The sequence below is a fragment of the Phodopus roborovskii genome, unplaced genomic scaffold (genome assembly GCF_943737965.1).
Source record: "Phodopus roborovskii unplaced genomic scaffold, PHOROB, whole genome shotgun sequence".
NCBI classification, from domain to species: Eukaryota; Metazoa; Chordata; class Mammalia; order Rodentia; family Cricetidae; genus Phodopus; species Phodopus roborovskii.
Window position 1 is genome coordinate 3,741,411 of NW_026126638.1, and position 17,943 is coordinate 3,759,353.

The 17,943-nt window shown below is 50.5% G+C and overlaps 1 protein-coding gene across 1 annotated transcript in view; it reads left to right on the forward strand.

Annotated features, from left to right (window-relative positions):
- Window positions 1-17,943, forward strand: part of Tspan11 (tetraspanin 11) — a 36,685-nt gene continuing 18,742 nt past the window's right edge. The window contains exons 1-2 of the mRNA XM_051173236.1: window positions 1-121; window positions 11,367-11,558. Of these exons, the coding sequence (XP_051029193.1) occupies window positions 8-121; window positions 11,367-11,558 (306 nt within the window). The 5' untranslated portion in view covers window positions 1-7. The remainder of the gene's footprint in view (window positions 122-11,366; window positions 11,559-17,943) is intronic.

Genomic DNA, 17,943 nt, shown 5'->3' on the forward strand with positions numbered 1-17,943 from the left:
ACCCAGCATGCTTGTACCCTCCACAGGACCAGCCGCCATGGCACACTGCAAGACAGAGCAGGATGACTGGCTGCTGGCCCACCTGAAGTACCTGCTCTTCATCTTCAACTTCTTCTTCTGGGTAAGTGGATGCTACGGCACACCCCTCCCCCACGTCTGGCCACATTCACTTTTGAGTCACTGTGCCAAGGTTGACTTCTCCCAAGGCAAAGACCACACTGGGACCCATCCTGCCCTGCCCTCAAAGTCAGCCCTGCCCTGGCTATGAAGGCGGACAGAATCCAAGCTGCCGCTTCCGTGGAGTCCATCCAGCACACACACAGGCCAAACTGTGGGCAGCCTCATCTGTCTTTCCCGTCTCCAGAACGCCATGTCCATGTTATCCTGACTGCTGAGATGGTACCCCCTTCCCACTGAAACCCCCTGGCTTTGCCTGGCCATGGTCTCAGAGCTGCACTCTGACAGGGATGCTCTCTGTGGCATCTGACACAGGTTTCCCACAGCTGCGTGACCTCTGCCTCCCAGATGGAATTACCTGTTTAATTAGGAACCAGATGCCATCAATCCACACAGGACCTGTAGAGATGCTGCATTTTACTCTAATTCGTTTGTTAAGATGGTGTCTCACTATGCAATGCAGATGGTTTTGAACTTGTGATCCTCTTGCCTCAGTTTCTGCGGGCCTTATAAACTTGTCATCACATCTGGTGTTTGTTGATTGTGCGTTTTGTTTGTGGCTTCACTGGATGTGGTAAAGACTATGAGGAAAGGTTTGCAGTCTGCAGGGATCCTGACAGCTTCTGATGCTGTGGCCCAAGGCGACTTAGTCCAAATCTGAGTTTGTTTCCCTAGCTTTAGTTTGGAAATCATCTGTAGCCTCTCAGCCTGAAAATGCACCCAAATCAACATCCTGATGAGGCAGGGCTGGGCTCCAGGTACCAAGCATAAAAGCAACTATCCCACCACTATCTCAGAAACACAGGGGGCCATGGAGTCATATTGGTTTCAAGCTCAGGTGGTTTCAAAGCATAGGAAAAACTGACAGCATCAGATACTATCTGTTAAAATGATGGACACATTTGCTTAAATATGTTTTGTAAAGTTCCTGAGAACAAAAAACAAAATAACCTGCTTTGATCTTCCCAGGAAAGAGTTTTCTGGAACAGGGAGGCCCAGAGGTACAGATCCTGGATAGTGAAGCTCTGTATCTGGGGACTGAGGACTAAACTTCCACTAGATTGCTTATATAGATCTGACCCACAGATAAACTACTAAGGGTGCTCAGAATTCTTGCAGAGCAAGCATTCTCCATCCTACCACTCACCATGATACATCAGGCATGCCACTATCTCATTCTTTCTCTCGTTTATTATTATTTTTAACAATCTTATTTTACATATTAATCCCAGATCCCTCTCCCTCCGGTCCTCCCACTCCTCCCCACTCCCCCCCACCCCATCCCACCCCATCTACTCCTCAGAGACAGTGAGGCCCCCATGGGGAATCATCAATGTCTGTCACATCATTTAGGGCAGGACCAAGGCCTTCCACCCTGCATCTAGGCAGAGAAAGATATCTCTCCATAGGGGATGGCTCCAAAAAGTCAGTTCATGAACTAGGGATAAATATTGGTTCCACTGCCAGTGACCCCATAAACTGCCAAGCCCGACAACTGTCACCTACATTCAGATGGCCTGGTTCGGTCTTATGCAGGTTCCCCAGATGTCAGACTGGGGTCCGTGAGCTCCCACTTGCTCAAGTCAGCTGTTTCAGTGGGTTTCCGCAACATGGGCTTGACCTCTTTGCTCATATTATCAGTCCTCCCTCTCTACAACTGGACTCTAGGAGTTCAGCCCAGTGTGGATCTCCGCATCTGCTTCCATCAGTTACTGGGTGAAGGCTCTATGATGGCATTTAAGGTGGTCATCAATCTGATTATGGGGGAAGGGCAGTTAAGGTACCCTCTCCACTATTGCCAAGATTCTTAGTTGGGGTCTTCTTTGCAGATCCCTGGGAATTTCCCCAGTGCTAGTTTTCTCGTTAATCCCATGTTGGCTCCCTCTAGCAAGGTATCTCTCTCCTTGTTCTCCCTTTCTGTCCTTGCCCCAACTCTACCTTCCTGATTATTCATGTTCTCTTCCCCACTTCCCTTCCCCCCTTCCCACTCTCCTACTATCCTCCCCCCACCCCCATGCTCCCAATTTACTCAGGAGATCTTTTCTACTTCCCCTCTCTCAGGATCCTCCTTGTTTCCTGGCTTCTCCAGGGTTGTGGATTGTAGGCTGATTATTCTTTGCTCTATGTCTAATATCCACTTATAAGTGAGTACATACTGTGTTTGTCTTTCTGTGTCTGAGCTACCTCATTCAGGACGGTGTCTTCTAGTTCCTTTTGGGGTATTTTTAAGGTTTGTTATTGTTTCATTTTGAGACAGAGTCTCACTCATACCCAGGCTGTAACCCAGGGTGTCCTCAGACTTGTGACAATCCTCTTAGCTTTAGCTAGAATGACACACATGAACTACCATGCCTGGGCCAAACTTTTCTTTGTAAGACCTTTTATCCAGACCATAAAAGTCTCCTGTGCCCATTCCAGATAAACTCCAAAAGACTGGCAAGTATAAATCCCTCTTTCATTAACCCAAAGTGCCTCTTGAGTGTAGGGCCACACTTCAGGGCTCTGCCAAAAGTCAGCATGGAGCAACATCCCAGGACACCGACATCTTATTGGTCCCAATTCCCAGCATTGAAAGATTCTGCATAGGGCACCCCAGTGACCTTCCACTAAACTATAGTAGTCAGTGTTGCTAGTTTCCTTATTGCATAGTTGTGGGCCTGGCTCACCATGTCAGTCATTGACAGTTGTCTTAGCTACTATATTGCTGTGAAAAGACAATATGACCAAATCAACTTATAGAAGAGAGAGTTTACTTGGGACTTACCATTTCTGAGGGCAAGTCCATGATCATCATGGTGGAGGGCATAGTGCTAGAGCAGGCGCTGAGAATTCACATCCTGACCCACAGGCAAGATGCACAAAGAGCTAACTGGGAATGGGTGGGCTTTTGAAACCAGTGACACACCTCCTCCAACAAGACCACACCTCCCAATCCTTCCTAAATAGTTGCACCAGCTAAATAGTGGGAGGCATTCTCATTCAAATCACCCATGACAACCGAGCTGCTAGGCAAATCACCTACTCTCATGTTTTATTTTTGTATGCGGAATGGGAATGCTAGAACTGTAAGAATTAGAACCTGTTACTACGGAAAAGTCTAGCATAATTAATGGTCAGTATTGGTGCCCTGCTGTTAAGGGGATGGGATAAACTGGTGATGGCCATCTCTCCAGCAGCTTCCTGAATTCCTAGCACTGGGCTTAGAGCTTCCGGCATCGTGGCCTGTGTAGAAAACAAGGGATGTTCACATGAAATGTGGCTTCTGAAGCAAAACGTGCCTGCATGGGGTGTGATGCCCTCTGAGATTTTGTGTTTTTGTCAATCACAGTGTCATTATTACATGCAGCTTACAGTCCTGAATGGACCACATTCCCACCTCTGAGAAAAACAGAATAGACCCCACTCTACTCACCCCCGGCAGGACCCAGCTGCCACCCTTCCCATCCCCCTGTCTATGAGGCCTCCTGGGATGAGTCTGGTCAGGGGTCACTGATGCCACCATTGACACACCTCCTGGGTGACCCTGAGAAGCAAACACGCCCAGCTTTCCTGCATGGCTGCCCAAGAAACACTCTTCTTCCTCCTCTGTTCCTCACGCAGCTCCCCTCACCCCTGTGTTGTTCTCTAATTTATTATTTTAATTAGCTGCCTGGCTGCGTTAATAATCAAAATGTTCCCAACCTCCCAGGAGCTCTGCCAGGCTATGGGAGAAGCTGCCTCAGCTCACAGCTTGTCCCGCCTTGAGAACCCACCCAGGCTTTGGCGTTACCAATGGGGACCTCTTTAAAGAAACAGAGGTGACCGAGGAAATGTCCAAGTGAGCGAGAGCACGTGCTGTGCGATCACAAGGACCTGAGTTTAAACCCACAGCACTTATATAGAAAGCCAGTCAGAGAGGCTGGCTGGAAATAAGGGTCACTGAGCCTGAGGGTTGCAGACTCGCTCCAGGTGCAATGTGAGATCCTGTCACGTGGGTATAAGGGAGGAGTAGGACATCCTCCTGTGGCCTCTGAGTATGTGTGGGCATGCATGCCTTCACACACATCACGCAGAGAGAGGGGGGAAGGAGGGAGGGGGAGGGGGAGAGGGAGACAGACTGACTCAGTGCTGAGAGTCGGAGCTGAAAGAAACATGGAAGACTTGAGCACCACCCACAGGGAAGGTCAGAGAATATCCCCTCAATGGACCCTCACTTGAGACCCAACCACACACTCCCTCCTGCCCAGCCCACATGGCCGAGTGTGCTAGAGTACATGGAGAGTGGAAAGCTAACTGGAGGAGGCTCTATCTTGGCAGCACCGAGGAAGCCCTCTCCTGTACCAGGCAGGACTTTGGAGTGAAGCAGCTGTTTGGGGGCGTTGGGTGGAATTGTCTCAGGTCTGGCGTCAAGGCCTTATTTGGGGTGAGTTTTTTCACATCTCACAACACAACATCATCCACCGGGCAGTAAGATTCCTGGATCTCTCTAGTTGTGTGATCATAGAAATGTCTCTTCTATCTGGGCCATAATTCCTCCCTCTAGAATATGAAATTTTCTTTTTCTTTTCCCTTTCTTTCTTCCTCTCTTCCTCCCTTTCATCCTCTTTTCCTTCCTTCATTCCTTGATTCTTTTCCTTCCTCCCTCCTGTCTTCTCTCCCTTTCCTGATGATATCTACCTACCCTCTAGCACTCTCCCTGGGATCGGGGTAAATAAAGATTAATCGAGAGGCCAAAGGGCAGACACTCAGTGTAGTGAGCAAAACAAGCCTCCCGTGGAGAGGGCAACTATAGAAACATGCCCAGAGCCTGGTGCTGGTAGGGGGTTGCTAGGTGTTGGGTATGCATGACTCCAAACAAGCTTTCTTCCAGCTTCTTTGGAAGGTGGGGTGGTGTCATGACCCTCCCAGCTCCAACCCTCTGTGTCCATTGAGATTTTACACTCACCAGGTGGATGAGACTCAAGATGAGAGGGTCAGTGATGTGTTAGTTCATTTCATCGAGGGATGTTTAAAACCAAACAGATGTGAAGACCATCTGTAGATAGAAAGCCACCCTGAGCCTGCCTGTAACAAGCCCATCCTTCCAAAGTTGCTCTCGCACAGTCGGTCCAGAGCTAACAGCCAATAGGACCTGCACCTGGGCAGAGCTAGGAGAGACGCCTACCTGGTATTTGAGAAGTGTTGTTCATTAACAGGATACAAAGCAGCCCCTGTCTCTCTGAGACCTAGGAGGCTCCAACCTCAAGCGGTCCTGGAGTGCCACTGACTTCCTGTGCTGGCCAGGTTCAACCAATACTGTGAGAACTTGAAGCTGCAGCCAGAGAGCCAGCTGACTACAGGCAGGGGAGGAGAGACTTGTGCTTTGAAGGTGGCCTAGCTGGGGCTGGGGCAGGATTGGAGGTAGAGCACTTACCTAGCGTATGCAAGGCCCTGGGTTCCATCTCAGCATTCACTGCAAGAGAAAGGGGCCCAAGTAACCAAGGAGACTAAGCTTGCTTCAGACCAGGCATGGCAGCTGTCTCCTCAGCCTGGTCCTAACCTCAGATTACATCTCCTTTCCAGTCTAACTCTGTTCATTAAATCAGGGTCTCTCCACCCAGTCCTCTGCAGTGACCTGAGGGCGGGAGCTGTGGCAGGCGTGGCCCTAAGAGTTTTGCGTGGGCATTGGTGAAAAGGCAGAATGCTAAAGCATTGATCTGATGTTACATATCAGCACTCCCCTAGGCCTTCCCAGGAGCTTACTAGGGGACTGGGGGAAAGTCCAGTTGATGTGGGCATGGCTCTCCACCTAAGTCTCATCACAGAGCTCCTACATGCCAGCAGCGGGTGGGCAGAGAGTAAGGAGTTCAGAGCTCTCCCGCAGAGCTGGAAGTAGGCGCACAGCTGGGATGGGCTTGGGAGAAGTTTGCTAGAATAAAGAGAATAGCAAAAGAGGGATGGGAAAGAGAGATAAGGAAGGTGAAGCCAGATGAGCAGCAGTACGGTGTGTCTGGATACAGTCCCGCCACGGCACCAGGCACCCAGACCCTACCATGTGACCCCAAGTTCACAGTCTTGTTCATTGGCACAGCCTTACTTCAGAGGCACCAACAGTGGATTCAAGAGCAGCAGTCACGGGCTTAGGAGATGAATAAGGAGATGGCAATCGTGCAAGCGTGAGGACCCGAGTTCAGATCCCCAGAACCCACGTAAAGCCAATCGCAGTAGAGTACAGTCTGTAATCCCATTGCTCTTACGCCAAGAGCGGGGGCAGAGAGAGGAAAATCCCCACACGCCAGAGGGCCAGTTAGCCTGGTATACGCGGTGGCAAACAAGAGACCCTGTCTCAGCCAAGTGAGCAAGGCGGAAGAGGAAAACCAACACCCAAGGCTGACCTCTTGCCTCCACAAATGCTTTGGAGCCACACTCACACATGCAACACGTGCACATCCCCACATGCCCGGCATACACATCATACCACACATACAAAGATTAATAAATAGTAAGTAAAAAAGAAAAACAGTGAACATATCCTCCATGCCATTAAAGCCAGGGTACGGAGGAAGGAAAGTGAGGGCAGATATTCAAAGGCCTCCGGGCCATGCAAGAGAGTCTGGGCCTGAGGCTCTGGCCTGGCCTGGAGGAAGGTGTACAGATCAGTACGTAGCCTGGCCCACTTCTGGGCAGAGCAAGAGCTGGAGGATGACCTGGGACACAGGCCCAGGTGGACAGTACAGGGAGGATCCGGAGGCGGGCCTAACAGCAGGTACAATCAGCAGGGGCTGCTGGGTACATGAGCGATGGCGCCACTGAAGAGGCCACCCAGGGGCCACTCACGAATGAGGAGCATGATCCTGAGTGGGTCAACCTTCCTACCTAACCCCAAGCCAGAATGCCACAGAATAGCAGTCCTGCTCTGCCATCAGCCACACACACACACACACACACACACACACACACACACACACACACACAAAATCACCCTGTGTTTCCTGCCTTTCCATGCCACGGACTGTCCAGCACAGAGGGCAGAGACCTCTGCCAAGGCCTCCTCCCTCCAGGCCCTGTAGTCCTTGTGGTCCCAGCAGAGAATCCTGACCCAGCATTGCTCTGAGTAATTGCTCTCACACTCACCTCCTGCATCTCCACAGGTGTGCACTTTAGCTCCATCAGGCCTTGGGAGAGGATGGCTGCTCAAGCTAGGCCAAGTGCTCTGGGTCACACAACACATGTTACGCTTCTATAAATGAACGGATTCTTCAACGGCCCTGTGTGGGTGACCATCTCTGCCCCTCTGAGCTTGCTGTGTCTTTGTCCAGCTCCCCCCACCCACTCACCCACCAAGGTGTTTTCTGGCCTACTGCTTACAGGCCATGGCTGAGAAATTCAGTTACAATCTGGCAGAAGACCAGCTCTGTCCTATGAAGAGCTGAATGCTATAGAACCAACCTGATGCAAACAGCTGAGAAATTGGGTTCTGGATCAATGCCCCACCTCTGTGGCCCAATCTACAAATAAAGGCACTGGGACTTAAAATATTGTTGTCCAACTATCACACAGCTAATCATGCAATCAAAAGGACTTGGCCTACTCTTGCTGCTCTCCTGTGACACATCCCAGTAACCCAACACTTCTTGTTCAGAGGTGACCAAATCCCAAACAAGAAGTCAAAGTCCCCGAAGGACTTACAGCCCTCTCAGTCCATTCCTCATGGCTGTTACAGTAGTGTCCCCTCTGTAACTACCTTCTCTACTACATGGGACTCTCTGCGGAGGGGTCCTTGGGGTCCCAGACCCATTAGTTCAGACTATTCTTTCTGCTTTCTTCGGGTCATCAAATGTAGCTTGAGCCTGTCTTCTAGGCCTTGATCAGGCTACAGTGTTCCTCCAGTTCCCTCCCTAACCTTGTGTTGTAGCTGGGGACCCAGCCTCCCTACAGGATCAACTACTTTGCAAAGGTCTCTGCTCAAGCCCTGAACCTAAGTCAACAGCTTCTGGGGCAGCTGCTCCTAGGAAAGGGACCAGCTGTGTTCTGCAGGACTTCACACAGCGCCACCTACTGGGAAGAGAAGGATGGTATGCTTGGACCTGTGCTGGGATTCTTAAAGGGGCATCTGGGAACTTTATAAAATATCCCTGCCTGGGTCTCATTCCCAGGGGTGCTGATTGGCCTGGGTTCCAGCCCTGTTACCAAGGTGATCATACAGCCACAACTCTGTGGATGTAGAGAAAACGTGGAGACTTTTCTGGATGTGACTTGTCCATGGTGTACGAGCAGACTGCAGACCTGCCTAAACTCATTATTTTTTGTGTTAAATGATTCTTTTAGTCCAATTCTTGTGCCCCAGCAGATTAACTGTACCAAGACAGCCTGAGCCTTTCCCTCTGAGGGTCACAGATATGGGGGCTCAGGTTACTCCCTGGTTTGAGAAAGAGTCAGGGCTCAGAGTCAACTTCCCTAACAGAAAATGTGCTCCCGTTTCCATACAGATTGTACCCATTAAACACTCTTCCCCAGCTTTTTGATGGCATTATACCTCATCATGGACACATTGGTCCGAATCTCTGCTTGGCCAGTATTCTATGCTTTTACATAATTTGTTTTGAAGGAGAGAGAGAAAGACAGAGAGAGAGAGACATCATAGTTAATGCACCGTGTTTATTAGGCTAAGACCTCAAAATGCAAAATCCTTGGAAGAAAGTAACTAACGGGATCTTTAGTAGTTTTAGATTAAAACTGCCAACCTAATGAGGCTCCCTCAACTTGAAAGATGAAGGACAGAGGACCGAGGAGGTTAAAGGACCACCTCCCAGCGAATCTTTCAAAGTTGAGACCCTCGCTCAAGCTTTCTAGGCAAGACAGTTATATAAGGGAATTGTTGGGGTAATGGTTTACTCCAAATTCCCAGTGGTCGTGGAAGCTGACCAACAGGGGTACCCATTAGTCAGCAGTCGCATCTGCTGTTCAGGTCCATCCATCCAGGCTCAGAAAACCCTTTGTTCATGGAAACTATGTGGGGCGTAGGTGACCTCCACCCACAAGGACTCTAAAAGTCTAAAAGTCCTGGGATTCGTGACTCTGAGCATCACTTGTGGGCTGCTGTTGTTTCTGTTTGTTCCAGTAAGAAAACATGCTGCCCGGTATAGCGTAAGGTGCCATTCATCCAAGGGTACACCCCAAGTTTAGAGAGGTGAGAACAGAAGAGGGAAAGGGGCATCGCATGATGGAGGGAACGTTAGCCTCTCCACTTCCGTTTAGCAGAGCAGCGGTGGTCCTGTGTGGGGGCCTTACGCTGGCTCCTCTCACTTGGAGATAAAAGAGTGCTTGGGAGGAAGCATCCATTTGAACAGCAGAAGCGGAGGAGCAGGCGCACCCACTCCGTGGGATCTAAGGACAGTCCTCCCTCTGTCCTCAAAAGACCTGGCCCTGAATCAGCTCTGAAACTAATGGGGTCGCCCTGGGCACGCTGCTGTTCTCTGCAGGCCTCAGCCTTCCCCATCCTCCCAGGATGGCTGGAATATTTAGACAAGAAATTGGCAGGGTACCTACCAATTATACGATGTAGGCACCTGGAGTGTGCTAATTGCTAAGAAGACTCCCAAGCAAGCATTGCTCCACGGAGGTCTATGACTACACAGAACAGATAGTCGGGGGTGGGGGGTGACCACGGAGTCACTGTGGTAAGATGGAGAACCATTTACAGGGATGAGCATCCCAGGTGTGGGCAGAGCTGGAGTGGGGAGGAGCAGGCTCCTCTAGCTTTGACCACACTAAGACGCTAAGGAAGCCTCCACTACCCATCTGGAGTAGAGGCCATTCTTAAATGAAGACCTGGGATTAGGCCAGGGAGAAGTTGGCCTTCCCAGGATCAGGTGACAGAACTGACCAGAAGTCCCTGAGTCCTGGGCAAATGGTCTTGTATTCCATATGAGGCACCTGGAATACACGTGTGGTATCTAAATGTATTCCTTTTTTCTATTTTTTTTTTATTTAATTTTACATTCCAAGCACATTTCTCCCTCCCACCCCCTTACTTCCCCCCTATCCCATGTTCAACCCACTCCTCCTCATAGATAAGGGCTCCCATGAGGAGTCAACATAGTCTGGCAGAATAGGTTGGGGCAGGGCCAGGCCCCTTTCCTGTGCATTAAGGCTGAGCGTGCCATCCCACCATAGAGAACGGACTCCAACAAGCTAGCTCACGTACCAGGTTTGTATCGTGGTCCTACTGCCAGGGGCCCCTCTAGTCCAAACTTCACAACTGTCTCCCACATATGGAGGGCCTAGTTTGGTTCCCTGGTCTTCACAGCTGTAGGTCTAGAGTCCGTGACTTTCCAGGAGCTTGGTTCAGCTGTTTGTAGATTCCTCCACCATGATCTTGACATCCCTTGTTCACATATCTGTTCCTCTCTCTCTTTGACTGGATTGCTGGGACTCAGAAATAGTAGGAAAAAATGTATTCTTAAACATCAATTACACCAAAATGGTTCTTTGGTCTCATAATCCCTGGTGGCTGACCTTGGCCTCACTCCATGACACTCTTTCTCAGAAGCAGCTCTCAGACCAGCAAATGACCAGGGTCCTATCTGGCCCCATCTCAGGGCCAAACCAGAATATGCCAGTTAGCAAAGGAGGAAACTCAGTTCCCTCCCAATCCTGTGCAGGAGTGTGAGGAACATGGGCACCTACCAGGGAGCAGGCACTGTGGACACATCCTAGCTCTCCATTCCTCCTGGATCTCTCCTCCATCCCTCTGTCCATCCTAGAAACAAGACCTCAGACAGGGCATCTTTCCTCAGTGAGCCTACTTCTTCATCCACTGTTCAAATGTGAGCATGAACCAGCAATGAAAGGCCCTCTGGGAAAGCGTGGGAGAGACCAAGGAGCACTCTGGGAAAGAGAGCACCACCAAGGAGCACTCTGGGAAAGAGAGCACCCAGAGTGGCACGGGGCCGCACAGGGTCTCTGCCTGTGGTCAGCAAGAAGCATAAATTTGGACTCAGACTTAGACTTGAAATCTCTCTGCATCTGTGGTATGTGTGTGGCCTGGCAAGTCCACCGAGCACCTGAAGCCTCCCTTTGCTTGTTTATAAACTAACAATTTCTTCCTTTCGTCCCTTTGGAAGACTAATTGGCAAGGTGCCGGAAAGTGGTCGGGTGCCCAGTGGGCAGCAGCAGGTGGCAGCTGGCAAAGCCTCAGGTGCCACCCAGTCTCCCCTATGTCTCTGCAGGTAGGTGGGGCAGCTGTCATGGCTGTGGGCATCTGGACACTGGTGGAGAAGAGCGGTTACCTCAGCATCTTGGCTTCCAGCACATTCGCCGCCTCTGCCTACATCCTCATCTTTGCTGGTGCTCTCGTCATGACAACTGGCTTCCTGGGCTTCGGGGCCATCGTCCGGGAGCAGAAGGGCTGTCTCTCTATGGTGAGTGTCCCTCTGTCCCTCTGTGGAGACTGTCTCTCCACGGTGAGGATTCTTCCATGGAGAGTGAGTGTAGGCCTATGCTGTGTGTGTGGTGGCAGGGAAGCATCACACATGTCCCCAGGTTGCGCTTACCAGACTAAGTTGGGCGCTGAAGTCACTGGGGAGCAGAGCAGGGTGGCTTCTGTGGGGACCGTGGTGGCTGTGCTCTCCAGGTATGTAGGGCCTGAGCCAAGTCAGTCCTAGCAATTGCCATGGCAGTTTCTAGAGTCTTGCTCCTCCCTCCCCTTCTCCTTTTCCTTCCTCTCTCCTTCCCATTCCTCTTCCTCCCTTTTACTCCTCTTCCTCTTCCTCCCCAAACTTCTCCCCTCTCTCCTCTTCCTCCTTCTGACCTTCCTTCCCCCTCCATCTTGCCCTTTCTCCCCCTTTCCCTCCCCCTCCTCTAGTCCCCCTCATCCTCATCTCTTCCTCCTCCCCCTCCTAGACTCTAGCAGGAAATTTCCACAGACACACCAAATTGACCCTCTGTGTCCCGTCACCCAGCGTTCACCAATGTCCTTTCCTGGTCACCATCTGGTCCTGTGCCTGTTGTGAAGCAGCACCACCCAAACACCATGTCACCTGTGTTTCAGCATGCATCTCCCAAGCCTGAGGCTCCTTTGTCACAGCTAAAACCAATCAATGTTCAGTCCTAATGTCATCAAAAAATGAGGTAGCTTCTGACTTCCCCCAACTGACCCATGAAGTGCATCCTCTTTTTAAGTTTGTTTAATTAGGCCCATGTGTTGATTTTTCTCTATCTCTATCTCTATCTCGGCATTTGTTGGAAAGTCCAATGCTTTGTTCTATCGATTTCTAATTTTTTTCTACATCCCTGTGTTATTTAACATGCACTCCTAGCAGTTCCATCAGGTTTAACTGATTTGATCATCTGTAAAGAGTATTTCATGGCTGGTATCTGCAGGTACCATGGGCTCCATGATGCTTCCTCCTTCTTGAGGGTCTGGGGAGACACCCATAGCAGCTACTCAAGGTCAGGAAAGAGCCACAGAGGACCCAGCAGGGACCCTGAGGCTGAGACCACCTCAGACCCCATACACCCAGTACCCCATTGGCTGTGGCTGATGCCCCATAACCTAGAGGCCTCTCTGTGGCCACCTCAGAGGAGCAAGTCTAGTGTTCAAAAGAGAAGAAACAGGGAAAACAGAAAAGTGCTTGGGCCTTTCAGGGAGACCTAAGCTACAAAGTAGATCCAAATTTCAAAGAGAAACCAGGCTGGGCCTGAAAGAAAGCAGGCGACGGGCGGAAGCTCCACAGGGCTCTTGAGCTCCCTATATCCACCCTGCTCCCCACCTTCCTATACCACTATAGACTGTGCTGCTTGCTCTGCCTTGCAAGCTGAGTCCTACGGAGTGGGAGGCAGGGGCTGCTGTGTGGAGCCTGAGGCCTGGCCCCTGCAGCAGCTCTCAAAGCAGCGACCTAGTTTTTGGCCTGGATATAAAAGCAGCTCTGTGCAGGCCCAGCTGGATGGCGCTCCCATTTTAAAGAATTCCTTCATTTTGCTTGCAGGGAGAGCCTGCAGCCAGGGTGCTGGTGATATATAGGGTAAAGTTCCATGCGGGACCAACCTTTAGGAAACGCTGAGCCTTTTTCCAGCAGTGGGCAGAGGTCCTGGGAGGCAGACATAGCCTGCCTGGCTGTCACTTATGCAGCCTGGCAAGAGCATGGTCTTCTCTCGAAGCCCATAGGAATGGGTCTTGGGAAGCCACACACACACACACACACACACCACCCTCCACACATACACACACTCACACACACACACACACACAGCACCCTCCACACATACACACACTCACACACACACCCCAACCTACACACACACACACACACACTCACACACCCCATCTACACACACACACACATACACACTCATATACGCACACCCCACCCTACACACACACACATACACACACACTCATACAAACACACACCACCCTCCACACACACACCACCTTACACACACTCCACCCTTCACACACACACATACCCCACCCTACACACACACACACACACACACACACACACACACACACACACACCCTAGAGCCAGGGGCTGCTCAAGTGCCTTACACAGAATGGTACAGTGGTCACATATAGTCTATATCCATTTTCCATCTCTTTAAAATAATCTTTAGCTGCTCATCATACCAAATACCATGCAGATGCCACTTAAATAATCGTGTCTTATAGTCAAGGGCTAATGGTGACATTCTGCACACACTAAGTACAAACACACCATAGCAGGCCAGAGTCCCTCACATGCCACCCAGTGCTAGTTGGGCCCATGGATATAGAGGGCCAACTCTGTCTCCAATAGATGATGAAGGTCCCTGAGAGTCTTTGACCATTTGGCTGGAAGAAGACACTGGGGTGTAGCTGAGAGCTCTCGTGTGCTTCACTGACCAGACCTCATGGGGACAGAGTCTCATGGCCAAAGAAAGACCTCTTTCCTTTGCGGATTTAGTTCCTGGGTCTGTGTCCTGCTGGGCTCTGAGGGGCCTGAGGGCCTGGGTGAGCTGTTGCCCTTGCTGCTGGGACCCGACCCAGGAAATCAAGCTGCTGAGCCCTGTGCCTCCTCCTTTCCTACCATAGACTCTGCCTTACAGGGCATCTCAGGGAACAAGAAACAAAGGAGAAACCTTCTGCTGGGGAGCCCAGGGTTCCCTCTTGACAGACTCGGTCCCTTGAGGACCCAGCTTCTGACTCAGCCATCCATCTCGGGGGTGATGTGTCCCCAGCAGCCTTGGGAAGCAGTCTCTGCTGACTAGGCACAGCTTGCTGATGACACAGATGGCCACTGTTCACTGAGCGCCGCCTGCTGCTCCTCACACTCCACCAACCCTGCGAAGGCACTGCCAACTGCACTGTTCCCAGCGCCGGTGCGGTGCGTGCTAACTCACTCAGGCCTCGCCTGCCCACATAGCTGCTCAGCCTCATGATGTGCACTTGACAGGAGCTGGGGAGCAGGGACAGGTGGAGTGACCTGCCTAGAGAGGGCTCGCTGGGAGGAACGTGAAGGGAACAGGCTCTGCCACGGAGGTAAGAGGTAGGAAGCAATTGACCCGTCAGGGAGGAGTGGAACACACAAGGAGAGGCAGAGGGATGTCGCTGGTGCCTTTGAATGTCAGCAGGTCAGAGTTGGGGCAAGTTGGGAAGGGAAATTTATGTCTGATTCACCTGGTCAGTAGTTACTGGGGTGCTCACAACTGGGTGGTTGAGGCAGTGAAAAAGTACAATGCACACCTATAAGCAGAGGCATATGGTCCATCTTCTATACTCAGACCTGGTCCATCTCCTGTAGTCTGACTGGTCCATCATCTCCTGTAGTCTGACTGGTCCATCTCCTGAACTCTGACTGGTCCATCTCCTATAGTCTGACTGGTCTATCATCTCCTGTAGTCTGACTGGTCCATCATCTCCTGTAGTCTGACTGGTCCATCTCCTGAACTCTGACTGGTCCATCTCCTATAGTCTGACTGGTCTATCATCTCCTGTAGTCTGACTGGTCTATCATCTCCTGTAGTCTGACTGGTCCATCATCTCCTGAATTCTGACGTGGTGTACCTCCTATCCCCAGAGAGGCAAGAGTCACTCAGTCTTTACAGCTAAGGAGCTATAGGTCTGGAGATGTGGCGTGTCAGTGAACCCAGCATGCAGGACTCCCATCTACTTCCCCCAAGCTTGATGGTTCTACAGTCATGTCTAGAATCTGCCCAGAAAGTTGAATAAAAGAGCATAATATCCAGATATGCTCTCAGATTAGAGATACATGGGACAGTCGGTCTGTCTACCTATGACTGCACGTATGCACACACGAACATGCACACATATACTCTTACACACATGCATGCATGCACACACACACAGATTCCGAACCTTCTTTTTCAACACATTCTGAAAGTTTATCAGACCTCCAACTGAGGTGGGAGGTAAGGGCCCCTTTGGGGACCACCCACCCACATATTACAGAGCTACCCTCCCTCACCAGGCTGCCTGCTCTCTGTGGCACCCTAAAAGCACTGACCCCATGGCCAGTATCTCCACTTTGGAGTGAATTAGGGAACAAGCTGCCAGGAAGGGACTCCAGAAATCACCTGCATTCTTTGCATTTCATTTGGAAAGAGGCCAGAGGTCATGAATCATGAAAAGGATAAGGGCCTGTGCCCTGCTAGGAGGCAAGAGGTGGAGAAGACAGCCATCCATGCAGTAGATAAGGCCCTACCCTGGAGCTTGTGACTTCACCAGACTTTCTGGGTCCAGGCAAGTGTCTCTGGCTAAGAAAGACATGGAGAGAAATGTGTATGCAAGGGGCTAACAGGAAAGTGTGCTGGGCTTAAGGTTAGGGGGAGGGCTCATTCCATCCAGCAGGCCACAAGAGAGGTTTTCCTCCCTTGAAATCTGAGCCCTTGCCATTTGGGGCCTTTCTTAGTGAGCCCAACAGAGCCAGCTGGTTGGCCCTGGGTCTCTGTGCAGCCTCTGCAGGGTCTGCTCTTTGGGGCATTTGTGCTGAACCGGGAAACGTTCTTCAGTTCTGTTGAAAACTAGAGCCTTCGCTGTAGGATCTGACCCTTGGGGATCAGACCAAAGATTAATGTGCTACCAAACAGAGTAGCACAGGGGACCACTCTATGGCTGAGTAGAGGGCAAGGCAAGACAACTTAGAGAGTCACGGGGGAGGACACAGTCAGGCTGTGGGGGTTGGGTCCTGGTACCCTTCAAAGGTCTTGCTGGTGGATGGAGGATGTGGTCTCAGCCAGGCTGTGGGTACGCTGGGAGTAGCGGCCCTAAAAATAACTGATAATTTAGGTCCCTTCTCAAAGGAGTTTTGCTATGACATGTTGATTAGAGTGTGTTTTATGGTCTTTACATAACGTGTCTCCCTGGACCTTATGTCCCCCCACACCATCTCCCCTGTCACAATGGGGTTACTACGTGGCTAGAAGCTGGGTGACTCATCCAGGTTGGAGGTTGCACAGCAAGGTGGGCAGCTAGCTGCATGAGAACCGCTTTTGAGCCCCAGCCCAGATACATCTGCCCTGAATTCTAGACTTTGTCCTCCTGGCTAACAAAGCCTCAGAAGCCCAGATGGAAACATTGTGATTCTGGGTCCCTGGTTTTCAGAAACTGGGCTCTAGAACCTACTTTTTCCATCCATCCCCTCCCTAAAAATAAAAGAGCTCCTGACAAAGACCCAGTTTAGTCTGAGCCATCCATCACAATCTCCATTTGGCTGAAGATAGAAAAGTTTGCGGGGCCCACATTCCAAATTCTAAAAATAGGCCCCTCCTTTGATCTGGGTGGTGTGGGTCCTGGTCATCAGCTTTCAGCTCAGGAGGCCTGAATTATCTGTCTCTCTCCTGTAGCCTTAGCTAAAATAGAAGACCTGGTGTGAATAATTTAAAAGCCATCCCTTTTCCCCTCTAAGAAGTCCTCATGCCAAGCCAATCACTGCCACAGCGTCCAAAAAGATGAGCTATTCCTGTCCCCAAGGAATGTCTCCTTCTTAGGAAAGCGACTTTTAGGGGTGGCAAACATGCCAGGACAAAGGGGACAGGAGAAATAGCAAGTCTTGGTACAAACAGGCCAGCCCCTCTGGAGGCATTTCCTGGGGGTGCTCATTGCCACTCCTAATCCTGCTGCAGTCCAACTTGGATGCCCATCATTCCAAAGCCTGCCCTTCATCTTTTCCCTTTTCTTTTTTGGGATCACTTTGTGTAGAGCTGGACTTGCTGTGTTTCTCCTTTGGGGCTTCCTGCTGCCTTCATCTGATGCAAGATTTTATAAGGAAGTTAACACGGGAGGGGGAGGATGAATAAAGGCAAGGCAGTCGTCTCCAGAAAAACAGAATACTTCTAAAGCAACTTACCCATTGCTTTAAACCAAAGCTTGGTTTTAAAACTGCCTGTGTCAGTTCAAGAAAGCACTGGCATTAACTTCTTGGTTAAACAACTCAGAGCTTAACAATTTAAAGAATAGTGAGCCAAAAACTGAGTGACTCCGGGTGCTCTACTTATCCCAATTTGTCCTTAGGCATTGCTTCTTGTCATTGCTTCTTCAATAGGCAGGCAGAAACACAGAAGAAGAAGAAGGTTCTGGACCATGTTGCTTATGAGCCTGATGGTTGGAGATGTGAGTCTTAGCAGTCGTGTTTGTATATGACACACACTCATGCACACATACGCTCACAAGCGCACCAATCCTGTCCTCACTGAACAGTGACACTGAGCCAGGGAAACCACCAGTATGTTTTGGGATGCTCATGGAAGGTGTCTATAGAGAGTATGATGCAAATCTGTGATGAAGCAGACACATCAAACCAACGTGT